This window comes from Pseudorasbora parva, chromosome 7, assembly GCF_024679245.1.
Source record: "Pseudorasbora parva isolate DD20220531a chromosome 7, ASM2467924v1, whole genome shotgun sequence".
In the NCBI taxonomy this organism is placed as follows: domain Eukaryota; kingdom Metazoa; phylum Chordata; class Actinopteri; order Cypriniformes; family Gobionidae; genus Pseudorasbora; species Pseudorasbora parva.
Window position 1 is genome coordinate 46600085 of NC_090178.1, and position 23869 is coordinate 46623953.

Consider the following 23869-nt stretch of genomic DNA (forward strand, 5'->3'; position numbering starts at 1 on the left):
TTAACCGCAGTAAACACAGCTTTATAAAGTATTTCATGACCTTCACTATCAGTTGAAAAGCATTTATGCAAATTTCACAGTCAATGATGTTAAAAACATGAACTATTTATAAAACGACTAATGTAGCCTTATTTAGTCCAGACTATTTTTGAAGATCCAGTCATCATGCATTGTTTGATTTATCATGGCAGATTTCATCTTTCTTTATTTTATGCACATGAATTCCCAGCAGCTTTAAAATCTTATTGAATAGATTAAGATCTGTTCGTTTTTTATGATCATTTCCCACTTGGTCTTTAATTGAATTGAAGAGTCTTGAGCTGCTGTAATGTGACACAAAAACAAAATAACGCATCAAAATAAAATGAATAAACATTTAAAAATAAGAACCATGCAGCCTTTCAATGAATGGACATCTTTGCAATCATTTATTAATTTCTCAAGTGAGTATGAAATATCATATTAAACATGAATAATGATCAAATTAGCGTGGATATATATTTATCATAAGATATTTTTCACCTGAGTTCTCCAAGGTTTCACCGGATGAACAATGTCAAGATTAAAATGTCCAGGTAACAACTGATATTGTTCTAAACAGTTATGCCGCAGTATGAAAAACAAATATTAAACTATTTATATGTTCAGAAACACTGACGCATGAAAGGAAACAGCATTTCATTTCGATGCAGAACTCATAAATTATAAATAAACACACCGTATTTTAAAACAAATGATTTTTTTCCCATTCACATAATAAATACATTTTGCAATACCATTTTGCATCCTTTTATTTGGTGTGTGAGGGGTGGGTGCATTTTGAGTATGTACATCATAAATATTTTTTCTCCTCCAGAGTTTCTCTCACTCTGAGAAAAAGAGCCAGTTTGTTATAAATACATGAAGAAGGAGTGAGGTAAAGGGTCGAGTCTCTCCTTTACTCCTCCAGTGTCAAACAGCAGCAACAGTCACTCCTCCAAAATGGCGCTACAGTCGCCCCTTCAGTCCCATTAGTGTCCCAATCCTTTGAATAACATCAGACGTGTTTCAGAATTGCATAATCTCAGTTTTCATTTTTAAAGGCTGACATTGCAGGAGGAAATAGGATCATATATTTCAAACCATTTGTTCAATAACATACAATAATGTGCTCAACCGATTTTTGTTTTTTTTTGTTTAAAAAAATAAATAAAAGTCTCAAATTGAATCTTCAGCCTGTGACACAGAAGACTGAACTGGGTCCAAACACAGATGGACAGCATATGCAACTACAAAAAGTTATCCCAGTACACAAATGAGCTAAGATTCGATTCTACAGCAACCTTATGAAACAATAATAAATGAACGCTGCATTTTGCATTAGAACGAGTTATTGATCAGCATGCTACTTTGATTTTTTTCTTGTAAGATTAAAATGTATATTCTCCAATGCCACAAATCTACTGCTCATCAAGTATAGAGGGAAAAGGACTAAAACCTGGATGGAATTTCAGGACATGGATGTGTAATGTAGAAAAAAGACTGTAAAAAATATAGGGGGGTTGTAGCTTAAGCCACAAAGTATCTGTGACCCAAAAATTCAGCAAATTCAATTATTCAATACTGTTTCGATTTTTTAAACGGTTCGATTTCTTGATTCTCATTAAGTGTCCTCCTTCCAGAAACGATTTGGGAAAGCATCATTCATTCAAGCATGTGCAGCTTATAATAGTGGTTAATATAGAAATGCTATAACCATGTAGATAAATTATTCAGCTGTGAACAGATGAAACGAGTGTCCTTTTCACAGACCGCATCCCTTAACACTGATTAAATCTTCTATTTTTGTCTGGTTTTCCAGTAAAAACAACTAAACATCCTCATTTTTGTCTGGTTCCTCTAAAAATACCTAAACTTCCTTATTTTTGTCTTGTTTTCCAGTAAAAAAAAAAAACAAAAAAACTTATTGTCCTTATTTTTGACTTGTTTTCCAGTCAAAATACTTTAACGTCCTTATTTTTGTCTTCTTTTCCAATTAAAATATCCAGACATCCTTATTTTTTTCTTGTTTTCCAGTAAAAATAACAAAAAATGTTCTTATTTTTGTCTTGTTTTCCAGTCAAAATACCTTAATGTCCTAATTTTTGTCTTGTTTTTAAGTCAAAATACCATAACGCTCTAATTTTTGTCTTGTTTTCCAGTAAAAATAACAAAAAATGTTCTTATTTTTGTCTTGTTTTCCAGTCAAAATACCATAACGTCCTAATTCCAGTAAAAAATATCAAAATTTTATCATCTATTATAAAAAAAATAAGATCAGTTCATTATCTTATACATAATTGCATAAGATAATAAGAATTGTTTTCAGTTTTCTTATTCTATTGTTGCAGTCTTTCTTTTGTTGTCTTAAGCATAAGCCTCAGTAAATTGTAAAAAATAGTTGGGTTATTCTAAATGTATTCTCAGTGAAGTGATAATATTTAAAGCAGTTTAGCTTTTAGGTAAATGTTGGTTTTAAGGATGTTAAATTTTTTACTAGGAAACATTGAACTCTTTCCCGCCACTGATGGAAATTTCTGGCTTTCCATGTTTTTACTGTTATACGTTAGGTTGGGGCGCTATGACATCCGAGTACAGAATCTCTTGATCAAAATATCATATGAAATCATATGCACATTTAAAATAGCGTGATCAACATTAAACAGCATATAAATCAAAACTGCCTAATGTTACTGAATGAAATAGCTCTAGGAGAGAAGCTCTGGGAGCATCTGTGTTTTCATCATCATTATGGATGTAGTATTTGAAAAAAAAAAGCAACTTTCTCAGCTTTTTGCTCAAAATTTTGCTTTTTTTATGACATTTACCCACATTCAAGTGTTGTTGAGCAGAGGGTCTGTTCTTTCTTTTGATATATTGCATGTTCAGATATTCAGGACATTTTTGTGAAAAGGATCAAAAATGGCGCTGGCGACAAAAAAAAAAAATGCAGGTGGGGAAAGAGTTTATGGGGGGATCAAAGCAAATGGAAGAAATCGTAGGCTAGCTGGTGTGAGAGGGTGAAGTGTTGAGTGCCGGTTGGTGATTGGTTAAGCATCAGCTGCCGTTGGTGATGATGACGGATGTGCCTTTATGGCCTGGGGCTTGCTCCGCCTGCATGCGGAGATGAGTAGCCATGTCGTAATGGGAGGAGCCTGAGCACCCCAGGGAGTATCCTCGAAAGCTGTCCGCGTCGTACAGATGTTCTAGTGCGTAGCTGGTGAGCGAGTAGGCCGTGTGTTTTTCCAGGTACTGGCGGGGGTGTGAGGGGTAAAGCGCGGGGGTCGGAGAGACAGCACATGTGCCCGTCAGGGGGAGCGGATGCTGCTGGGACGAGGAGAGATCGTTTTGCAGGAAGTCTTTACTTTTGCCCAGTCTGTCAGGGATAGGGCTGCTGAGACGGGACAGAGGAACCGGGCTAGGGGCGGGGCTTATCACCTGAGCCGGCCCCCGGCACACCACGCCCTGCAACACTGACTGGGGAAAGTCGTTACTGTGAAACGAGGGGCCGTGGCTCTTGGCCAGACCGTTTGTAGCCTCTAAAGGTATTTCTGTCGGAGCCTTTCGCAGCTGCAGACGACTTTCCTCCTCTTTGATCATCTGTTGTGTGGCTCGAATTAATGTCTCGATCTTGCTGGGCTCTTGAGGACTCGTGTGGCACTGGTCAGCACGATATCGCTCGCCTGAATCGCTCACCGAGCCGCCGTCGGGTGAGCTGACCACGCTGTCCTCATCCCAGTGTCCCCTCACTGCAAGTGGAAGAAATCCGTTACCATGTAGAATTAGACACGATTCAAAGGACAAAAGCTTTTTTTTTTTATCTTTGTCTGAGTGTTATAAAAAAAGAGGAAAAGATCCATTGAGATTGTTCCAGAGTGGAGATGTTATTTTATGGGGCTTTCACACTGTTTTGCACGTTTGTGCGACTGTTCACACTCCACTTGATTCTGTCGAACCCTGGTGCATTTGTGTTCATCTAACATCATCACAAACGGGCATGCCACGTGACAGAAAACAGAACACATCAATATATTGAGTTTTTAATTCATTTGGTGCTATTATGCACAGCCGTGTAAACAACACTTGGGTTAACTGTACGTGCATAAAAAAGGCTAAAGTCTCAGATATCCTCACGCCGAAAGTCTTTTTTGTTCTTGGACAGAGGAACTGATTGCACCTTATCTTATCTATGCATCAACTTTTTAACCATTTTGTTTTTTAACCTTTGTTCTTATCTTTGGTTATTGTTATTTCTTCCATTTATCATCATTTTATTTATCTTTTTAATTCTCTTTACAACTGTATATTTCTATTTCTTATGCATCTGTTGATTATTATTTTTGGTTAGGGCTGTCTGCCTGGAAGCGATTGGAAAAGGAGAGCAGTGTGCTTCGCTTGTGTGTAAAGAAGCAGACTCCAGAAAGGGGAGGCCCTGCGGGGCAAAGGTAACGTCCCCTACAGGAGCCCGTCTTGGACCCACTTTTAAGGTCCCGGAGACATTGCGAACCTACTCCATGTCTTTCATCTCAGATATGGGTACCCGAAATTAGAATCAGGTAGATAGGGATCTATTTCTTACCATTTAATTTTTTTAATTCTCTTTTTCAACTATTTTAATTATCCTTCTTTTTATTTTTTAATTTGTGCACATGGTATTCTTATTTCGTATGCATATGTAATCTGTGCTATATAAATAAACTTCACGAAGATTGAAATATGTAAGCAGCGATATATACTGACTTGATAGAGTGATGGTTAGATGAATATGTGCTGCTTGCTTTCCTCTCAATAACAAAATAAACACAACATAATTGAGAAAACAGCTAGTATTTTAACCCTTAAATGCATACCTCGGGTCGTTAGCGACCTGAGACGTCATTCACTACCCTGCTCCTCATAATTTTTTTAAAGTTAGACATCAACCTTCTTAGTATTCCTCAATCAATCCATTTTAAACAATACAACAAGAAAGAAATAATAGAATTATAATTGAATGCCTGTTTTTTCACTAGTTTTTTGTCAAAATTGTATAGGGTCGCTCTCGACCCGAGGTGTGTAGGATTGTACGTATATATTTTTTGCACAATGATAAATGAATCTATAATGACGAAATCGGGCGCAATTCACCTTTATTCCACAAGGTGGCAATGTCTGATACACAATGATGAAGTGACGTTTCACTCATCGTTACCTCTGGCAGAAAACGAAACAATAATAATCTGCAAAACTTGAAATGGGTTAGTGATTTACTTCAGAGAGCAAGTACTAAACACAATCATATGTTAGTGTCACTGTCTCTTGATGATAGATGTGGTCAAGAAGCTGTCAGTGATCAAAATATTGATTTTGAAGACGTTGAAAAAGACTTTGGAGAATATGCTCGAGATCGCGAATATGAGGCAGATGCTGAATATTGTAAACAAACCTTGTAAACGAGCTCTGACGAGGACAGATGATGATGGTATTAAACATCTGCTCAAACTAAACCCTTCCAAGCTCCAAAAGGTAACGAAATGTGCTTTATTTTATTCTTCTGTAAGTGTAACTCTAACATCAGGAGTTTTATATATTATCACGACAGGTAGAGGTCTATCCATGTTAAATATAGATCCGGGTCGCTAACGACCTGAATATGTAAGAATGTTTGGTGAAACAGTCATGCGGACATGTGTGCTCTACTTACTTTACTTTACTTTATTTATAAAAAGGACCATGCACAATTTTTTACATAAATGTTTCCATTTCATGTATTGTACCGGATTTAGCTCAAAGCTAATTTTCACCCGCAGTCCTTTGGCAGGTCAACATAAACAATAAAATAACTACAATTCGGCACTCCAGTAAAGTTGCCACGTTTATTCATATAGCACGTTATACAATAGACTGCTTAAAATCAGCTCTAAAAAAGCAGCTCTACCGTATTAAACATGAAAAACAGTGAAAAAACAGAAGCCTAGAAATCTAGACGCACCCTAGCAGCAGCAAATCTAATTTGCAGCCAGGGTCGTCTAGCAACTCGCCGTTGGATTGTGAGCTGGAAAAAACAAACTCTGGTCCGGCCAATCACATTGCGTATAGAGTCGGTGGGCGGGGCTTAACATAATGATGGCAGAAAGGTTGACTGAGGTTCCACGTGCTAAATGAAAACAAAGAAGCTGGCGAACGGCGGCCTTTCGAATCAGCTTTGACCGCGACTCTGGAAGACTTGGAGTTAAGCTTTTCTCTGAGAAAAGAACGGCACTGAAGTCATTCTTAAAAAGGGAAGATGTGTTCTGAGTTTAGCCGACCGGATACGGCGAATGTTTAATCTGTCAACGAGCTCTGTTTCACCTTCGTTGCTCTGGTTGGTGTAGCGCTATCCTATCACGTGCAGAGGGAGTTTGAAAGACAACCGTTTCTCCGCCCCTCGGATTGAGCTGACAATGGGGAGTTTCCAGACCAAACATCTTGATGTGGGTCTGGCTTGTCAGGCTACGTCTTTGATGCTTGCAAACAGAATCTTTTGAGAAGACAGTGGAGTGCCCTTCTTTTGCCACCCAGATTGCAATCACTATGGGCGAATACACTGCAAGCTCAACTCTTACTCGCATCTAAGGTAAATTATCAACACCATCATCCCTTTCAGCTTTTCATGCAAACTGTGCCCTGTTTCGAAATAAACTGCCAATGTGAAAGCACTTAAACAGCAGGTTAAGAACATTATTATATTTCATTGTGATTTTTTTTCCAGAAAAAAACTTTTACTTTGTTCTAACTGGTTATGATTGGGAAAGGAGCCACAGCAAGGCCAAAACAGTTTCTTATCAGAACAAACCAAAATTGAAAACATTTGAACTATAGATCCACTAAAAGCAACGCACCTTGCAGGCTATGGATAGAGGCAATGTGGGGCATCACAGCTTCAAAACTGTCCCCATTCTCGGGTGAGGATTTGGGTAACGGCAGGACAGAGCGGGCCGCACCCCACCATGCCTCTCGTCCGGGCTGAGGCGTGCCTAGGAAGTACCGTCCAGCCTTACAGCGCCCTCTCTCGCAGGACTCAGAGTGGGTGTGGCCGTAGAGGTCGGCGGAGGCGTGGTGCTCGTCCGTCAGCGGTAGGCCGTAGCACAGCGGCCGTGGTTCGGAGAACTGTCGGTACACACATGAGGAGTCTACGCCTTCACACTGCTCCAGAAGCTGAGGAGATGCCGAGTCAGTGAGAGGACTCCCACCCCACGGGCTATCCTGATCAGACTCAGAGCGATCCGTGGGGAAACCTGGGTACTGCTCCAAAAAAAGAGAAAAGATTATGATTAATACAGCGTTTTCCAACCCTTTTCCTAGAGTCAAGTCATCTTTATTTATACAGCGCTTTTACAGTGACGATTGTTTCAAAGCAGCTTCAGTGTTAAACAGGACAATATTGCAACAAAATTTTATTCGGCTGTACAGTCGTTCTGGAGAAAACAGTGATGTTATCAGTAAGGCCAGGACTTTAACACGTTAAGATTAATTAATTACGGGACTTAAACGCGTTAATTAAGATTAATTACGCAAAAAATAAATAATTTTAACCACACTAATTTTTGCACCGCGGAACGTTTTTCAATGAATGAGTTTCTACGGACCGATTATACTGGAACACCAACTTGCGTGAGCGAGTCACGACAACAACAAACCATGAGTGAACATGAACGAAGAAGCGGATGAGACCGCGCTTTGCTTGGCCCCGTGGATGGGAAATTTTGTTTTAAAAAACGAAAGGATGGAAGCGTCGACAAGAGCATGGGTGTGTGCCAGCTATACAACAAGGAATCTGCGTATCACCGCAGCACATCGAGCCTCAAATATCACAAATATGCTTTTGCTGGTCTGGAAATAAATAAACAATATTTTGTTGATTAAGCTTATGTATTCAGTCATTATTCAATGGTATACTAAAAATACATGTGAAAAATTACTTCTCACTGTTCTCAGGTCAAATATTTATATGCAATTAAAATGCGATTAATTTTGATTAATTAATTACAAAGCCTCTAATTAATTAGATTAATTTTTTTAATCGAGTCCCGGCCCTAGTTATCAGCTTATTTTAATTTATCATAGAGCGACAATGTTGGCAGATCAGTATTATAGTTTATAGAATTAAATAAGACCTAATAAGTTAATTTTATTTGTATATTTAGTGTAATAACTTTGATCATAATTCTAGTGTCCCCAACTGAGCAAGCCAAGCCAAAGGCGACCAAAGGAACCCAAACTCCATCAGGGCATGATGGAGAAAAATAAACCTTAGCAGAAACCAGACTCAGTCGGGGTGCCAGTTCTCCTCTGGACTATTAACACACAGTGTATGATTATTATTCTGGCAACCTCACAGGTCAGAAATCATATTAGATAGGAATATTTAAAATTTTTGGGGCATCTAGAGGCATCCTAACGCTACACATTTTGGATATTTTCCCTATATACCCCATCCATTTTAGCTCTTTGGGGCAGATTTACTAAAGAGGGCAAATTAGTGTGAGAACGCAACTCCAAAAGAGTGCAGATGAGAGCGGAAAGTTCTGCATGTGATCTACGGACATTAAAGAACAGACGTGACCGGATCTTTCCATAATCACCAACACAATCTCTCAAGCGCAGTGCAAATTAGCTTCTGGTTTAAGATGTGATTTTTTTTGGCGATAAATAATGGAGCAAACACCAGTAAACTGACGAGTGCAAACCTTAGTAAATCACCTTGCATGATTCATTCAAATACTCTCCTCACATGAATTTAGGTCTAATGTAGAGTTCACACTGCACGATTTTAGCCCCGATTCACTCGCCAATGGGTTTTGTGAAATCGCTGACAAATGCCCCAACTTGGAGGCACTTGCTCATTCACGCAAGAGACTATTACACAGTGTGAATTATCAAAGGCTCGATCTGAGAGAATCGATGACGCATTGGCATGCTAAATATCTGGACCTGTCAGCGATTCAAAATGGGTTCTGACTGAAACTGACATCAGCGATGAGCTACAGCCAATGAGAGAGCAAGATACAGGGAAGCGGGAAGTTCGGGGAGGAGTTATAGACCAGAATATCATTATTACACATAAGCTTTACAATTACATCAAGCAGAAACAAAACAAACATTTTCTTGACCAGCCGCACATTGCAGAATTATTTATGTATCAACTCGTTTTGCAGAACACACACTCCTTGCTCCACACGTCTTCCCAACCATTTTATTCCCCATAATCTTTTTTTGTTTTACTCCTTTTCATAGCAAATCGGCACACAAACAATTTGGATTGCAAGCTTCTTGCGGGCTATCGTTTTTAATAACAATTCCAGTCTCGCACGAGAACTCTGGTCTCACGCAAGCTTGATCTTGCGTTATTTCCTTCTGATTTCTCGTGTGTGTTTGGTTGTGAAACGTAGTTTGCGGACCGGACAGAGTTGTCAGCGATTCTTCCTATTGTAAATTCATGCAATGTGAAACCCCCTGTCACCGATCCATCGTGCAATGTGCACACAGCAGCGAGTGAATGCTGGCACGGATAGTTGTGCAGTGTCAAAAGAAGTGATCTGATGAGTTAGAAAATCTTGCAATGTGAAGTCGGCATAAAAGGGAAACTCCTACAAATGCATTTACATTAAAGTCACCCTGACCAAGCCATTTCAGCGCAATTTTTTCACTACATGAAAAAGTCAATCCTTTATTAAATCCTGACAGTAGTTTTTTAACGCTAAATAAAAATGTACAGTGCCTTGTGAAAGTATTCGGCCCTCTTGAACTTTGCGACCTTTTGCCACATTTCAGGCTTCAAACATAATGATATGAAACTGTAATTTTTTGTGAAGAATCAACAACAAGTGGGACACAATCATGAAGTGGAACGAAATGTATTGGATATTTCAAACTTTTTTAACAAATCAAAAACTGAAAAATTGGCTGTGCAAAATTATTCGGCCCCCCTAAGTTAATACTTTGTAGCGCCACCTTTAGCTGCGATTACAGCTGTAAGTCTCTTGGGGTATGTCTCGATCAGTTTTGCACATCGAGGGACTGAAATGTTTGCCCATTCCTCCTCCAGAACAGCTCGAGCTCAGTGAGGATGGATGGAGAGCGTTTGTGAACAGCAGTTTTCAGTTCTTCTGAACTTCTGGAGAGAGTTTGCAGCACTGAAAGTAAAAGGGCCGAATAATTTTGCACGCCCACTTTTTCAGTTTTTGATTTGTTAAAAAAGTTTGAAATATCCAATACATTTCATTGAACTTCATGATTGTGTCCCACTTGTTGTTGATTCTTCACAAAAAATTACAGTTTCATATCTTTATGTTTGAAGCCTGAAATGTGGCAAAAGATCGCAAAGTTCAAGAGGGCCGGATACTTTCGCAAGACACTGTAATAGCTAAATTTAACACTTTAGCCGTTAGTAAATCAGGCCCTTAGAGTCTCTACTAAAGAGCTGATAGGTCGTTTCTGTGTTTGATTAGGAAGAGTTGTGTTGTGTTGGGATGCCTCCAGGAACATGTCTAACTTATAACTTTACCGGTAACACTTCAGTATGGGGAACACATATTCACTATTCACTATGACTTTTGCCTCAATAAACTCCTGATTTACTGCTTATTAATAGTTAGTACGGTAGTTTTTGTAGCTTTAAGTTTAGGTATTGGGTCGGATTAAGGGATGTAGAATAAGGTCATGCAGAATAAGGCATTAATATGTGCTTTATAAGTGCTAATAAACAGACAATATCCTAGTAATATCCATGATAATAAGCAACTTGTTAATAGTTAATAATAATAATAATAATGCGTTCAATTTATATAGCGCTTTTCAAGGCACTCAAAGCGCTTTACATAGAAGGGGGAATCTCCTCAACCACCACCAATGTGCAGCATCCACCTGGATGATGCGACGGCAGCCATATTGCGCCAGAACGCTCACCACACACCAGCTGATTGGTGGAGAGGAGACCGAGTGATGAAGCCAATCAGGATATGGGGATTATTAGGAGGCCATGATGGACAGAGGCCAATGGGCAAATTTGGCCAGGATGCCGGGGTTACACCCCTACTCTTTATCAAAGGGCATCCTGGGATTTTTAATGACCACAGAGAGTCAGGACCTCGGTTTAACGTCTCATCCGAAAGACGGGCTTAATAAGTTAATAACTGAACCTTAAAATAAAGTGTTACCACTTTACCATTGAGGAAAAAGCTAAAACTGTGCACAAGTGTGATTTACACGCACAGAACGTGTGTCTGGATCAACATCCAGCATTCCTATCATTCAATCCGAGTCCTAAACCTATCCCCAACCCTACCCTTAAAATGATAGTGCAATGATTGCATGTTGTTCCAGGAGCTAACCCTAACCCAACACCTAAAATTAGCAATGATTGGTTTATGGAAATGTTTCTCAAGGAACAACTTAACATGTCCTAGCTGCGTAAATCACAGTAGAAGTCTTCCCAGCGACAGACTATAAACCATAAGCAGCCGCTGCTGTGACACTGACCTGTGAATAGGGAGAGAGTCTCGTTTTGGTCTTGGTTCGGGAAACCCTGCTTTTGCCGACTCTTCTGTTCTCGCTGATAGGGTTGGAGGGGCTGTTGTAGGTGAACGAGGGTTTGGTGGACGTCACCTGATCTAAAGACAACTGTAGTCCTTTGTACTCCGTGTCCCTGTTGAGAAACGACAACATTGAGTGTCCAAATCTGCGACTGATTGTCTCAGTATTGCGGAGCATTTTTCCTTTTCATTTTACTACTCCTATATGTATGTTTTTAAAAAAAAAAGATTTTTCAGGCTCCATGCTTATTAGTGAAGCAGTGTGTGAGGGAGACTCAAGGACAGAAAATGAATTGTATTGTTTCTCCTGCAGGATTGGAACAAGGCTCCTGCAAACATACGGCAGAGGGCTGGAGGCTCTGCTCAAATATACAGTGAGATTAAGAGCTATGTCTGGCTAAATCAAACCCACACTGGGATCACCACATAGGGCATAACTAGGAAATGGGAATTGATTTCTCAGTAAAGTGCTGTATGGATTTCTGTTCCCACTGATGTATAACTTTAAGAAAGCAATGGCTGGAACGTATGCTAGCCAGGCGCCGACGCCAGATTCTCCCCTGGCTCAGACAGCACGCAGACTGATGGGATTGCGTGCAGGTGGCGACATCTTGGAAAAAGCACATGTGCACCCACACAAACGCATGTGCAGATCCATTCGACTGTTGTGCGCTCTCTGTACACAGTTTTTCTGGGGTCAAGGCCTGTAGACAGAACCCCTAAGGTGATGCAACAGGTTGGCCGATGTCAGTGGTTTAGCGCATACACACAATCTCATTCAGCTGAGCCTCCATTCACACACACACACACACACACACACACACACACACACACACACACACACACACACACACACACACACACACACACACACACACACACACACACACACACACACACACACACACACACACACACACATTTCACACCTCACACAGCCCGCGTGAGTAGACTGATAACACCACGATAAGATGCTAGACATATCCCCCTGGCTTCCTTTCCTCACTAAACACTAGCTGTGCATTTCTGAACGAGAGCTCATGTGAAGAGGTTAAACAGGAAACAGATCTGGCGCTCGTGATGTCTACATCGCAATGCACACTTTCATGGAAATCAGCCTTCCCAAAGAAACCTGTGGAAACGTGTTTTTACAACATGCCATTAAACCATTTAAAAGATTATAAAAGGTTAATGCGACTTATCTAAAAATTCTGATGTTTTTTCTTAGAATTTTGGGATATAAAGTCGCAATTCTGACTTTATATCACACAATCCTGACTTTATATCTCATAATTCTGACTTTATATCACACAATCCTGACTTTATATCTCACAATTCTGACTTTATATCTCACAATTCTGACTTTATATCTCACAATTCTGACTTTATATCTCGCAATTCTGACTTTATATCTCATAATTCTGACTTTATATCTCGCAATTCTGACTTTATATCTCATAATTCTGACTTTATATCACACAATCCTGACTTTATATCTCATAATTCTGACTTTATATCACACAATCCCGACTTTATATCTCATAATTCTGACTTTATATCACACAATCCTGACTTTATATCTCACAATTCTGACTTTATATCACACAATCCTGACTTTATATCTCACAATTCTGACTTTATATCTCACAATTCTGACTTTATATCTCGCAATTCTGACTTTATATCACTCAATTCTGACTTTATATCTCACAATTCTGACTTTATATCACACAATCCTGACTTTATATCTCACAATTCTGACTTTATATCTCACAATTCTGACTTTATATCTCTCAATTCTGACTTTATATCACTCAATTCTGACTTTATATCTCACAATCCTGACTTTATATCTCACAATTCTGACTTTATATCTCACAATCCTGACTTTATATCTCACAATCCTGACTTTATATCTCACAATTCTGACTTTATATCTCTCAATTCTGACTTTATATCTCACAATCCTGACTTTATATCTCATAATTCTGACTTTATATCTCACAATCCTGACTTTATATCTCACAATCCTGACTTTATATCTCACAACCCTGACTTTATATCACACAATCCTGACTTTATATCTCACAATCCTGACTTTATATCTCACAATCCTGACTTTATATCTCACAATTCTGACTTTATATCTCACAATCCTGACTTTATATCTCACAATTCTGACTTTATATCTCATAATTCTGACTTTATATCTCACAATCCTGACTTTATATCTCACAATTCTGACTTTATATCTCACAATCCTGACTTTATATCTCACAATCCTGACTTTATATCACACAATCCTGACTTTATATCTCACAATCCTGACTTTATATCTCACAATTCTGACTTTATATCTCACAATCCTGACTTTATATCTCACAATTCTGACTTTATATCTCACAATTCTGACTTTATATCTCACAATCCTGACTTTATATCTCACAATCCTGACTTTATATCTCACAATCCTGACTTTATATCTCACAATTCTGACTTTATATCTCACAATCCTGACTTTATATCACTCAATTCTGACTTTATATCACACAATCCTGACTTTATATCTCACAATTCTGACTTTATATCTCACAGTCCTGACTTTATATCTCACAGTCCTGACTTTATATCTCTCAATTCTGACTTAATATTTCGCAATTCTGACTTTATATCACACAATTCTGACTTTATATCTCGCAATTCTGACTTTATATCACACAATCCTGACTTTATATCTCTCAATTCTGACTTTATATCACACAATCCTGACTTTATATCTCACAATCCTGACTTTATATCTCGCAATTCTGACTTTATATCACTCAATTCTGACTTTATATCTCACAATTCTGACTTTATATCACTCAATTCTGACTTAATATCACTCAATTCTGACTTTATATCACACAATCCTGACTTTATATCACACAATCCTGACTTTATATCACACAATTCTGACTTTATATCACACAATCCTGACTTTATATCACACAATCCTGACTTTATATCACACAATTCTGACTTTATATCACACAATCCTGACTTTATATCTCACAATCCTGACTTTATATCTCGCAATTCTGACTTTATATCTCGCAATTCTGACTTTATATCTCACAATTCTGACTTTATATCTCTCAATTCTGACTTAATATCTCACAATTCTGACTTTATATCTCTCAATTCTGACTTAATATCTCTCAATTCTGACTTTATATCTCACAATCCTGACTTTATATCACACAATCCTGACTTTATATCACTCAATTCTGACTTAATATCACTCAATTCTGACTTTATATCACACAATCCTGACTTTATATCACACAATCCTGACTTTATATCTCACAATCCTGACTTTATATCACACAATCCTGACTTTATATCACACAATCCTGACTTTATATCACACAATCCTGACTTTATATCACACAATCCTGACTTTATATCACTCAATTCTGACTTTATATCTCTCAATTCTGACTTTATATCTCACAATCCTGACTTTATATCTCTCAATTCTGACTTTATATCTCACAATTCTGACTTTATATCACACAATCCTGACTTTATATCACACAATCCTGACTTTATATCAAACAATCCTGACTTTATATCACACAATCCTGACTTTATATCACTCAATTCTGACTTTATATCTCTCAATTCTGACTTTATATCACACAATCCTGACTTTATATCACACAATCCTGACTTTATATCACTCAATTCTGACTTTATATCTCACAATCCTGACTTTATATCACTCAATTCTGACTTTATATCTCACAATTCTGACTTTATATCTCACAATTCTGACTTTATATCACACAATTCTGACTTTATATCTCACAATCCTGACTTTATATCACACAATCCTGACTTTATATCTCTCAATTCTGACTTTATATCTCACAATTCTGACCTTATATCTCACAATTCTGACTTTTTATCTCACAATCCTGACTTTATATCTCTCAATTCTGACTTTATATCTCACAATCCTGACTTTATATCTCTCAATTCTGACTTTATATCTCACAATCCTGACTTTATATCACTCAATTCTGACTTTATATCTCACAATCCTGACTTTATATCTCTCAATTATGACTTTATATCTCACAATCCTGACTTTATATCACACAATCCTGACTTTATATCTCTCAATTCTGACTTTATATCTCACAATTCTGACCTTATATCTCACAATTCTGACTTTATATCTCACAATCCTGACTTTATATCTCTCAATTCTGACTTTATATCTCACAATCCTGACTTTATATCTCTCAATTCTGACTTTATATCTCACAATCCTGACTTTATATCACTCAATTCTGACTTTATATCTCTCAATTCTGACTTTATATCTCACAATCCTGGCTTTATATCACACAATCCTGACTTTATATCTCGCAATTCTGACTTTATATCACTCAATTCTGACTTTATATCTCACAATCCTGACTTTATATCACACAATTCTGACTTTATATCACTCAATCCTGACTTTATATCACTCAATTCTGACTTTATATCTCACAATCCTGACTTTATATCTCTCAATTCTGACTTTATATCTCACAATTCTTACCTTATATCTCACAATTCTGACTTTATATCACTCAATTCTGACTTTATATCACTCAATTCTGACTTTATATCACTCAATCCTGACTTTATATCTCACAATCCTGACTTTATATCTCACAATTCTGACTTTATATCACACAATCCTGACTTTATATCTCTCAATTCTGACTTTATATCTCACAATTCTGACTTTATATCTCACAATTCTGACTTTATATCACTCAATCCTGACTTTATATCTCACAATTCTGACTTTATATCACTCAATTCTGACTTTATATCACACAATCCTGACTTTATATCTCTCAATTCTGACTTTATATCTCACAATCCTGACTTTATATCTCTCAATTCTGACCTTATATCTCACAATTCTGACTTTATATCTCACAATTCTGACTTTATATCTCACAATTCTGACTTTATATCTCTCAATCCTGACTTTATATCTCACAATCCTGACTTTATATCTCACAATCCTGACTTTATATCTCACAATCCTGACTTTATATCACACAATTCTGACTTTATATCACTCAATCCTGACTTTATATCACTCAATTCTGACTTTATATCTCACAATCCTGACTTTATATCTCTCAATTCTGACTTTATATCTCACAATTCTTACCTTATATCTCACAATTCTGACTTTATATCACTCAATTCTGACTTTATATCACTCAATTCTGACTTTATATCACTCAATCCTGACTTTATATCTCACAATTCTGACTTTATATCACTCAATTCTGACTTTATATCACTCAATCCTGACTTTATATCACTCAATCCTGACTTTATATCACTCAATTCTGACTTTATATCACTCAATTCTGACTTTATATCTCACAATCCTGACTTTATATCTCACAATTCTGACTTTATATCACACAATCCTGACTTTATATCTCTCAATTCTGACTTTATATCTCACAATTCTGACTTTATATCACTCAATCCTGACTTTATATCACTCAATCCTGACTTTATATCTCACAATTCTGACTTTATATCTCTCAATTCTGACTTTATATCTCACAATCCTGACTTTATATCTCTCAATTCTGACCTTATATCTCACAATTCTGACTTTATATCTCACAATTCTGACTTTATATCTCACAATTCTGACTTTATATCACTCAATTCTGACTTTATATCACACAATCCTGACTTTATATCTCTCAATTCTGACTTTATATCTCACAATCCTGACTTTATATCTCTCAATTCTGACCTTATATCTCACAATTCTGACTTTATATCTCACAATTCTGACTTTATATCTCACAATTCTGACTTTATATCTCTCAATCCTGACTTTATATCTCACAATTCTGACTTTATATCTCACAATTCTGACTTTATATCACACAATCCTGACTTTATATCTCTCAATTCTGACCTTATATCTCACAATTCTGACTTTATATCTCACAATCCTGACTTTATATCACACAATCCTGACTTTATATGAGGCGGAATCAAGCTTCCATAGAAACCGAATGATGAAAAGTGACAAAAGAAGAGAACTCCCTTCATGGACACTCTTAGCAAGCTGTGAGCTATAAACACTCATCATCTTTACAGCCTATTAATTAAACCTCATAAACACTTTTCCTTTATAGCTGTGGCTGAAGAGCTATCTGACACTCGCAGGCCACTGGCAGACTGGCACATTAAACCCAGTCCAGTTTTAATGAAGGGTTTTATGGCACGCAAATTCATTTACATCTGTAACAGATAGATAGCAAAGGAGGCAGAACGAGGGGGGTGGATGCTCCAGATGCTGGCATCGGTTCTAATGGGCTTTTTTAGACGTGTGCACACAAATGCTGCATTTCGCTCTCCCTTACGCCTCTCGCTCAAAGCCGTAGTGTGAGCGATGGCTCCATTGCTCAATCCCACCTCATTCTTTCCAGGGAGCTCCAGTGGAAAAGTTCATTGTGGTAATGCACAGAGTTTGTCAGTATGAATGCATGACAAATAAATCATGTGCAACCCCTGGCTCCCATGCAGATCCTGTACATGCAGCTGGCATTTTACATACAGCGAGAGCAGGAATGACACCCCAAAACTGACTGATGAGCATCAGGCCAGCTTAGAGTCACGCAGTCACTGTCAGGGCTGGATTCTGCAGACACCATCAATTTAAACCTTAATGATAATATATTGAACCGATTGTTAGTTGTAGCTCACTGAGATGAGCCTTTTGGCTGTTTAATAGTGGACTAATGTGTGCAAATCAACACAGTCGTAGACAGAAGATTGAGGAAATGATATGGCATTACCACACGTTTGCCTAATACACTGCATGCATGTTAGTCATGTACAGGTGGACTTCTGTACAGTCATGTCCAAAGGGGATATTTATATTTAATGACCCTACAAGTTTGATTTAACCATCAAAATATGAGTCAAATATTTTATATATTTTTTAAATTATTTTAAATACGAGGGAATAACAAAACACTAAACTTGGTTAAGGCAGTTATCTGACTAAATTATTTGGCAATCCACAGAAAACAAAAGGCATTCATTGACTACAACATTATTAATTATTAATATAATAATTAGTTGGTTCTCTCGTTCATAATTTCTTTATATGACAGGCTGACCAAAAATGTTCTTCACACAAATTTCATTGAGTTATCGTCACAAACTAAACAATCGATTCCAACCACAACCGCAATATGCTAACATAATCTTTAACACATTAATAATAATTTGAATAAAGGGTGAAGATGTCAGTTTTCCAAGGCTGGCCATTACTGTTTACGTTTTTTTTATTCGCATTATTAAACATTTTAGGATAAGTATTAATGTTAATTTAATTATCCTACGTTACAGTGCAAACCAATTAAGACGTTTGGAAATGTACTTTTACATGCATATGCAGTACCACTGAAAAGTTAGGATCAAATACTTTACTTTAAAGAAATTAATAATTTTATTCAGTACAGATTGATCTGTGTTATGACAGTAAAAGCATTGTTGCAAATTATTTCAATTTTAAATAAATGCTGTTCTTTGAGCTTTCTATTATTATCATCCTCAATAAAGCCTTAAAAATGTATCCCGTTTTCCACAAAAATATGATATACATCAAAAACATCATTAGCATTGAAAATATTATTCTTGAGCAGTAAATTCTCATCTGAGAGTGATTAGTGAAGGATCATGAGACTGAAGACTGGAGTAATGATGATAAATTCAGCTTTGATCACTGGAATAAATCACACTTTACTATATATTCACATAGAAATTGTCATCAGGGGTACATATATATATATATATATATATATATAATTTAATGCTTTAACACGATTCATTACATCCACAACGAAACTTTGTATAATATAATGTGTGTGTGTGTGTATTGTATATAATTATTATGTATTTTTGAATACAAACCTGCATATATATATATATATATATATATATATATATATATATATATATATATATATACAGTACACAAATATTATATAAACACAAACTTTCGTTTTGGATGCACAATGGTCTGACAGCACTAATATATGTATAATATAATATAATATAATATAATATAATATATATATATATATATATATATATATATATACACACACACATGATAAATGTATTAGTTCTGAATGTTGAAATACTCAAAACTGTAGTTTAAAAATGCAATGTGTTAAAAACGTGACCTATTCAAAATATTACAAATACATCACTCTAAAGGCTTTGTAGCTTTAAATATCCTTTAATGTTGCAAAATGATGATGAGAATCAAAAGTGCTGTTTTGTAGACGCACACACACACACACACACACACACGCACACACGCACGCACACACACACGCACGCACACACACGCACGCACACACACGCACGCACACACACACACAGACTCACGTGAGGACGTAGTTGACGCTGACGATGCAGTGCGGTCTGGACGATCTGCTGTTGTGGACGATCGTGGCGTAACTCTGAACCCAAACCCAGCCGCCCTGCTTGGCCAGGAACCGGTAGTATTTGGTGGTGACCTGTCCTTTCACCAGCACTACAGAGGAAAAAAAAACACAATCCATCAATTCAAGAACAATCCTGACACCTTCACATCACAAACCTTTCACGCATTTGCCGTTTACTTCCATCGGCAACACTCTGATCTCCTTTTTTTCCCAGTAAAAGCTAATTACTGCTTTCATTTGCATGTTTAAACCATAAGCTGCCGTTTCTCTCACAGCCTAATAACTATTTATAGCAAATAATGTCAAATATTGTGTCTGTTAATAAGCGGTGTTGTGCTGCAATCAGGAATGTAACAGATAAAACAATGGATAATAGATACTTGTGTTTTTAAGGGCTAAAAACATTCTCATTTTCAATCTGGCTCACTAATTTAGCGACTAATAGATTGCATGTTTAATCGACGTTAATGCTGAAGCCGGTACGTTGAGGCTGGGAAATCATATTCATCTCCTGTAATGTGGTATTATTAATTACCGCGCGCAGTCGTACCCTGAAGACGTGGAGGAGTTTGTCATGACTAAAGCTGCTGTAAAGGAATGAGGAAAACAAACCTTACTCACACAAGTGGTGCGCGCAGCGGAGATGGAAAGTGTCACAGCTGTGGACGTGATGATAAAGTGTCTTCTCTATTAAGTCTTGTGGCTCGTAGCCGGTGAGCTCCGCGACCCTGGTGGACACAAACACAGCCGAATAACAATAGTGTTGGCGTGAGCACAAACACCTGTCCACACTCTGGACAAATCTGGTCAAACGCAGGCCCGACGTGCAAACCTGGCTCGCTAAACACAGCTGCATATGCGCACAGAGAGAGAGAGAAGTGCACAAACAAAGCTGCATTTACACAATCATACACACACACACACACACACACACACACACACACACACACACACACACACACACACACACACACACACACACACACAAGCACATGATCTGCTTGTGTCATTGGTTGCTTTGAAAAAATGATTTTCAATAATACATAAATATATATGAACACACAGAGATGACTCCAAAAGTCTGACCATATTCTAAATAAAACAAAATAAGGGTACCACCATTTTACAGTGTCATTGCTACATGCAATTATTATAGTAATAGCAGTAAATGATGCATAATTACACGCAAATAACCCTCAACCAAACACTAACCCTATAGTAAGTACATGTAGTTAATTAATATTACTCAGTACTGAAATATATAATTACACTGTAACACTGACGCCTTATTATAAAGTGTGACCCTGAAAAGAAAGGGTTATGACATAAAATGAATAATACATATTGAAGATTATTTTGCTCACTAATCAAATCTTGAAAATTAGTGACATCGTGATAAAACAAATCGTGTGGGGACAATTTTCTCTCAGAAATTTCTGGTCATTTTCACAAATAATTACAAAGAAATGTCACATTGACGTGACCAGACTGAAGGAAAACACTGGGACAGTATATTCTTGCCAAATGATATCGTCTCGTTTAATTTACAGCTTGGCTAAATCATTTTTACGGTGTTTTCTTGCTTCCAAAAAAACCACAAAAAAAACATGTTCTGATATTCATGTTTCCTTTTAAATTGTCAAATTTGTATGTTTTACTCAAATTGTTATCCTTATAATACAACTTGCACTGAAATGGTAACACTTTACAATAAGCTAACATTAGATAGCTAACAATGAACAAAAATATATTAAGTTTGTGTCAATTTCAACATTTACTACATTATTAAAATATCTGTTAATATTAAGGGTAAGACTTTAGTTTAGGGTCCAATTCTCTCTATTAACTAGTTGCTTATTATCATGCATATTACTAGGATATTGGCTGTTTATTAGCACTTATAAAGCACATATTAATGCCTTATTCTGATGATCATATTCTACATCCAAATACCTCAACTTAACAACTACTGCACAAACTATTAATAAGCAGTGATTAGGAGTTTATTGAGGGAAATGTCGCGGTTAATAGTGAGAATTGGACCATAAACTAAAGTCTGATCGTATTATTTAAGGGACTATTTTTGTATTTTTGTAATAGTTGTATTTTTATTAAATAACATCCACAAACAATAATAAACACAATTATTGCTCATTATCATTTGGTGCATCATTGATTTGGTTTCAAACTGGGGTCCTCCAGAACATATCAGAGAATAAAAAGAGAAAGCAAAAATGGGTAAAGTCTACTCTAAGCGTTTCTTTTCTAAATATTTCTCTCCTTTTTTGCCGTATTCATACTTTCTAGAATTGTATATTGAGTTTTTCTCTTCATCTCGCTCACTGAGGTTGTAAGGCAAGTACGTAAATTGCTTACATACAATTATTGTGAAAGTTGCTTATACAAATAATTTTTAATTGAAAATGTTCAGGTTTAAACATCCAACATTAAGTGTAGCCAATTTAAGTTGGGAAACAATATGTTGTATTTATAAATGTAACACTTACTATTTATCTAACAGTTTAAATGCTTTTTCTTAGATTAAAAATAGAGTGATTTTAGCCCTCATAAAGGTCCATCATATTTGGAGGTCCTTGGCATTATAAAGTTTGGAAAGCCCTGATCTATGGGACCTTATTGTAAAGTGTTTGCATCAGGTCTTCAGGCCCAATTGCCTCTATTATCTGATGTAAATAAAACTAGCAAATGTGTGTTTGCGTATATGCTGAGCAGAACACACGGTACCTGGAGTCCAGGAAAATGAGCTTCATGTCCAGGCTGGCTCTGAACATGAACATATTGCTGTGGAGCTTGATCTCGGTGACGGCACTGGGGGGCAGAGAGTGCCCGACGGCCACCAGACCCACGTTCTGATAGCAGCCGTCGAACGGAGACATGTCTAAACTGTACTGCCTAATCTTCAGATAGCCGCTGCAGTGGATCACCTGAAACACACACACACACACACACACAATGAGATGCCAAACGGGTGAGCTGAGCTCCATTTAAACAGCTAAAGATCTTCACTATACGCTCAAATAAACTGCTGGGTTGTTTCAACCCTTGTTTGGGTCAAATGTGGACAAACCCAACCATTAATTTACCTTTTTTTAGGGGTTTGTCCATATTAAATATATCAAACACATTATGTTTAATGGGTTATTTCAGGTTTCTATAGTGAGAAAGTGCACTCGAAAAAATGCTGGGCTGTTTTAAGCTCAATTTGACTGAAGTATGAACATTATTTTTTTATTTATTTCATTTTTAACCCAACTGTTGGATTTACTTATTATTTAAGACTTTCCTTTTTCCTTATTTAACCCAAATTTGGGTTGAAACCCAATTTTTTTTAGAGAGCATGTTTATGAGCTGCTTAATTCATAAAATGTCATCAAAATGAAATAAAACTAAATCACCGTAAAAAAAAAAGCCCCTAAAAATAGAATCAAAAAAAAAAAATATAGAAAAAAAAATCCGTATTGGGTTTTTACAGGTGTTTTACCTGCATTTTGAGTTACACATTGCATTAGTTTGTGTTTTAAGGGTTAACCTCTTAACCCTCGTCCCTTTTTTTGAGAATTAAAAAGAAACGACATACCCCAAATAAAAATGTCTGCAGCTCTTAAACCCTATGGTCTATATCCATAAATTTGGTCTTATTTTAAACTAAACACTTCAAATTATGTTACCCAAAACCTACAGAAATTTCCGTTAAATTACTGGATAATGTACTGGCATAAAATG

At 36.8% G+C, this 23869-nt stretch overlaps 1 protein-coding gene across 3 annotated transcripts in view; it reads right to left on the bottom strand.

Annotated features, from left to right (window-relative positions):
* Positions 1-399: 399 nt before the first annotated feature.
* sim1a (SIM bHLH transcription factor 1a) overlaps positions 400-23869 on the bottom strand; it is a 29726-nt gene continuing 6256 nt past the window's right edge. For 2 of the 3 annotated variants that reach the window (XM_067449369.1, XM_067449371.1), the window contains 7 exons: positions 22871-23070; positions 20747-20853; positions 20067-20214; positions 11518-11683; positions 6879-7281; positions 2149-3767; positions 400-2107 (listed from right to left, as the gene is read on the bottom strand). In XM_067449369.1, coding sequence (XP_067305470.1) covers positions 3076-3767; positions 6879-7281; positions 11518-11683; positions 20067-20214; positions 20747-20853; positions 22871-23070 — 1716 coding nt within the window. In that variant the 3' untranslated portion in view covers positions 400-2107; positions 2149-3075. The remainder of the gene's footprint in view (positions 2108-2148; positions 3768-6878; positions 7282-11517; positions 11684-20066; positions 20215-20746; positions 20854-22870; positions 23071-23869) is intronic. The other variant, XM_067449370.1, reaches the window with a different exon arrangement.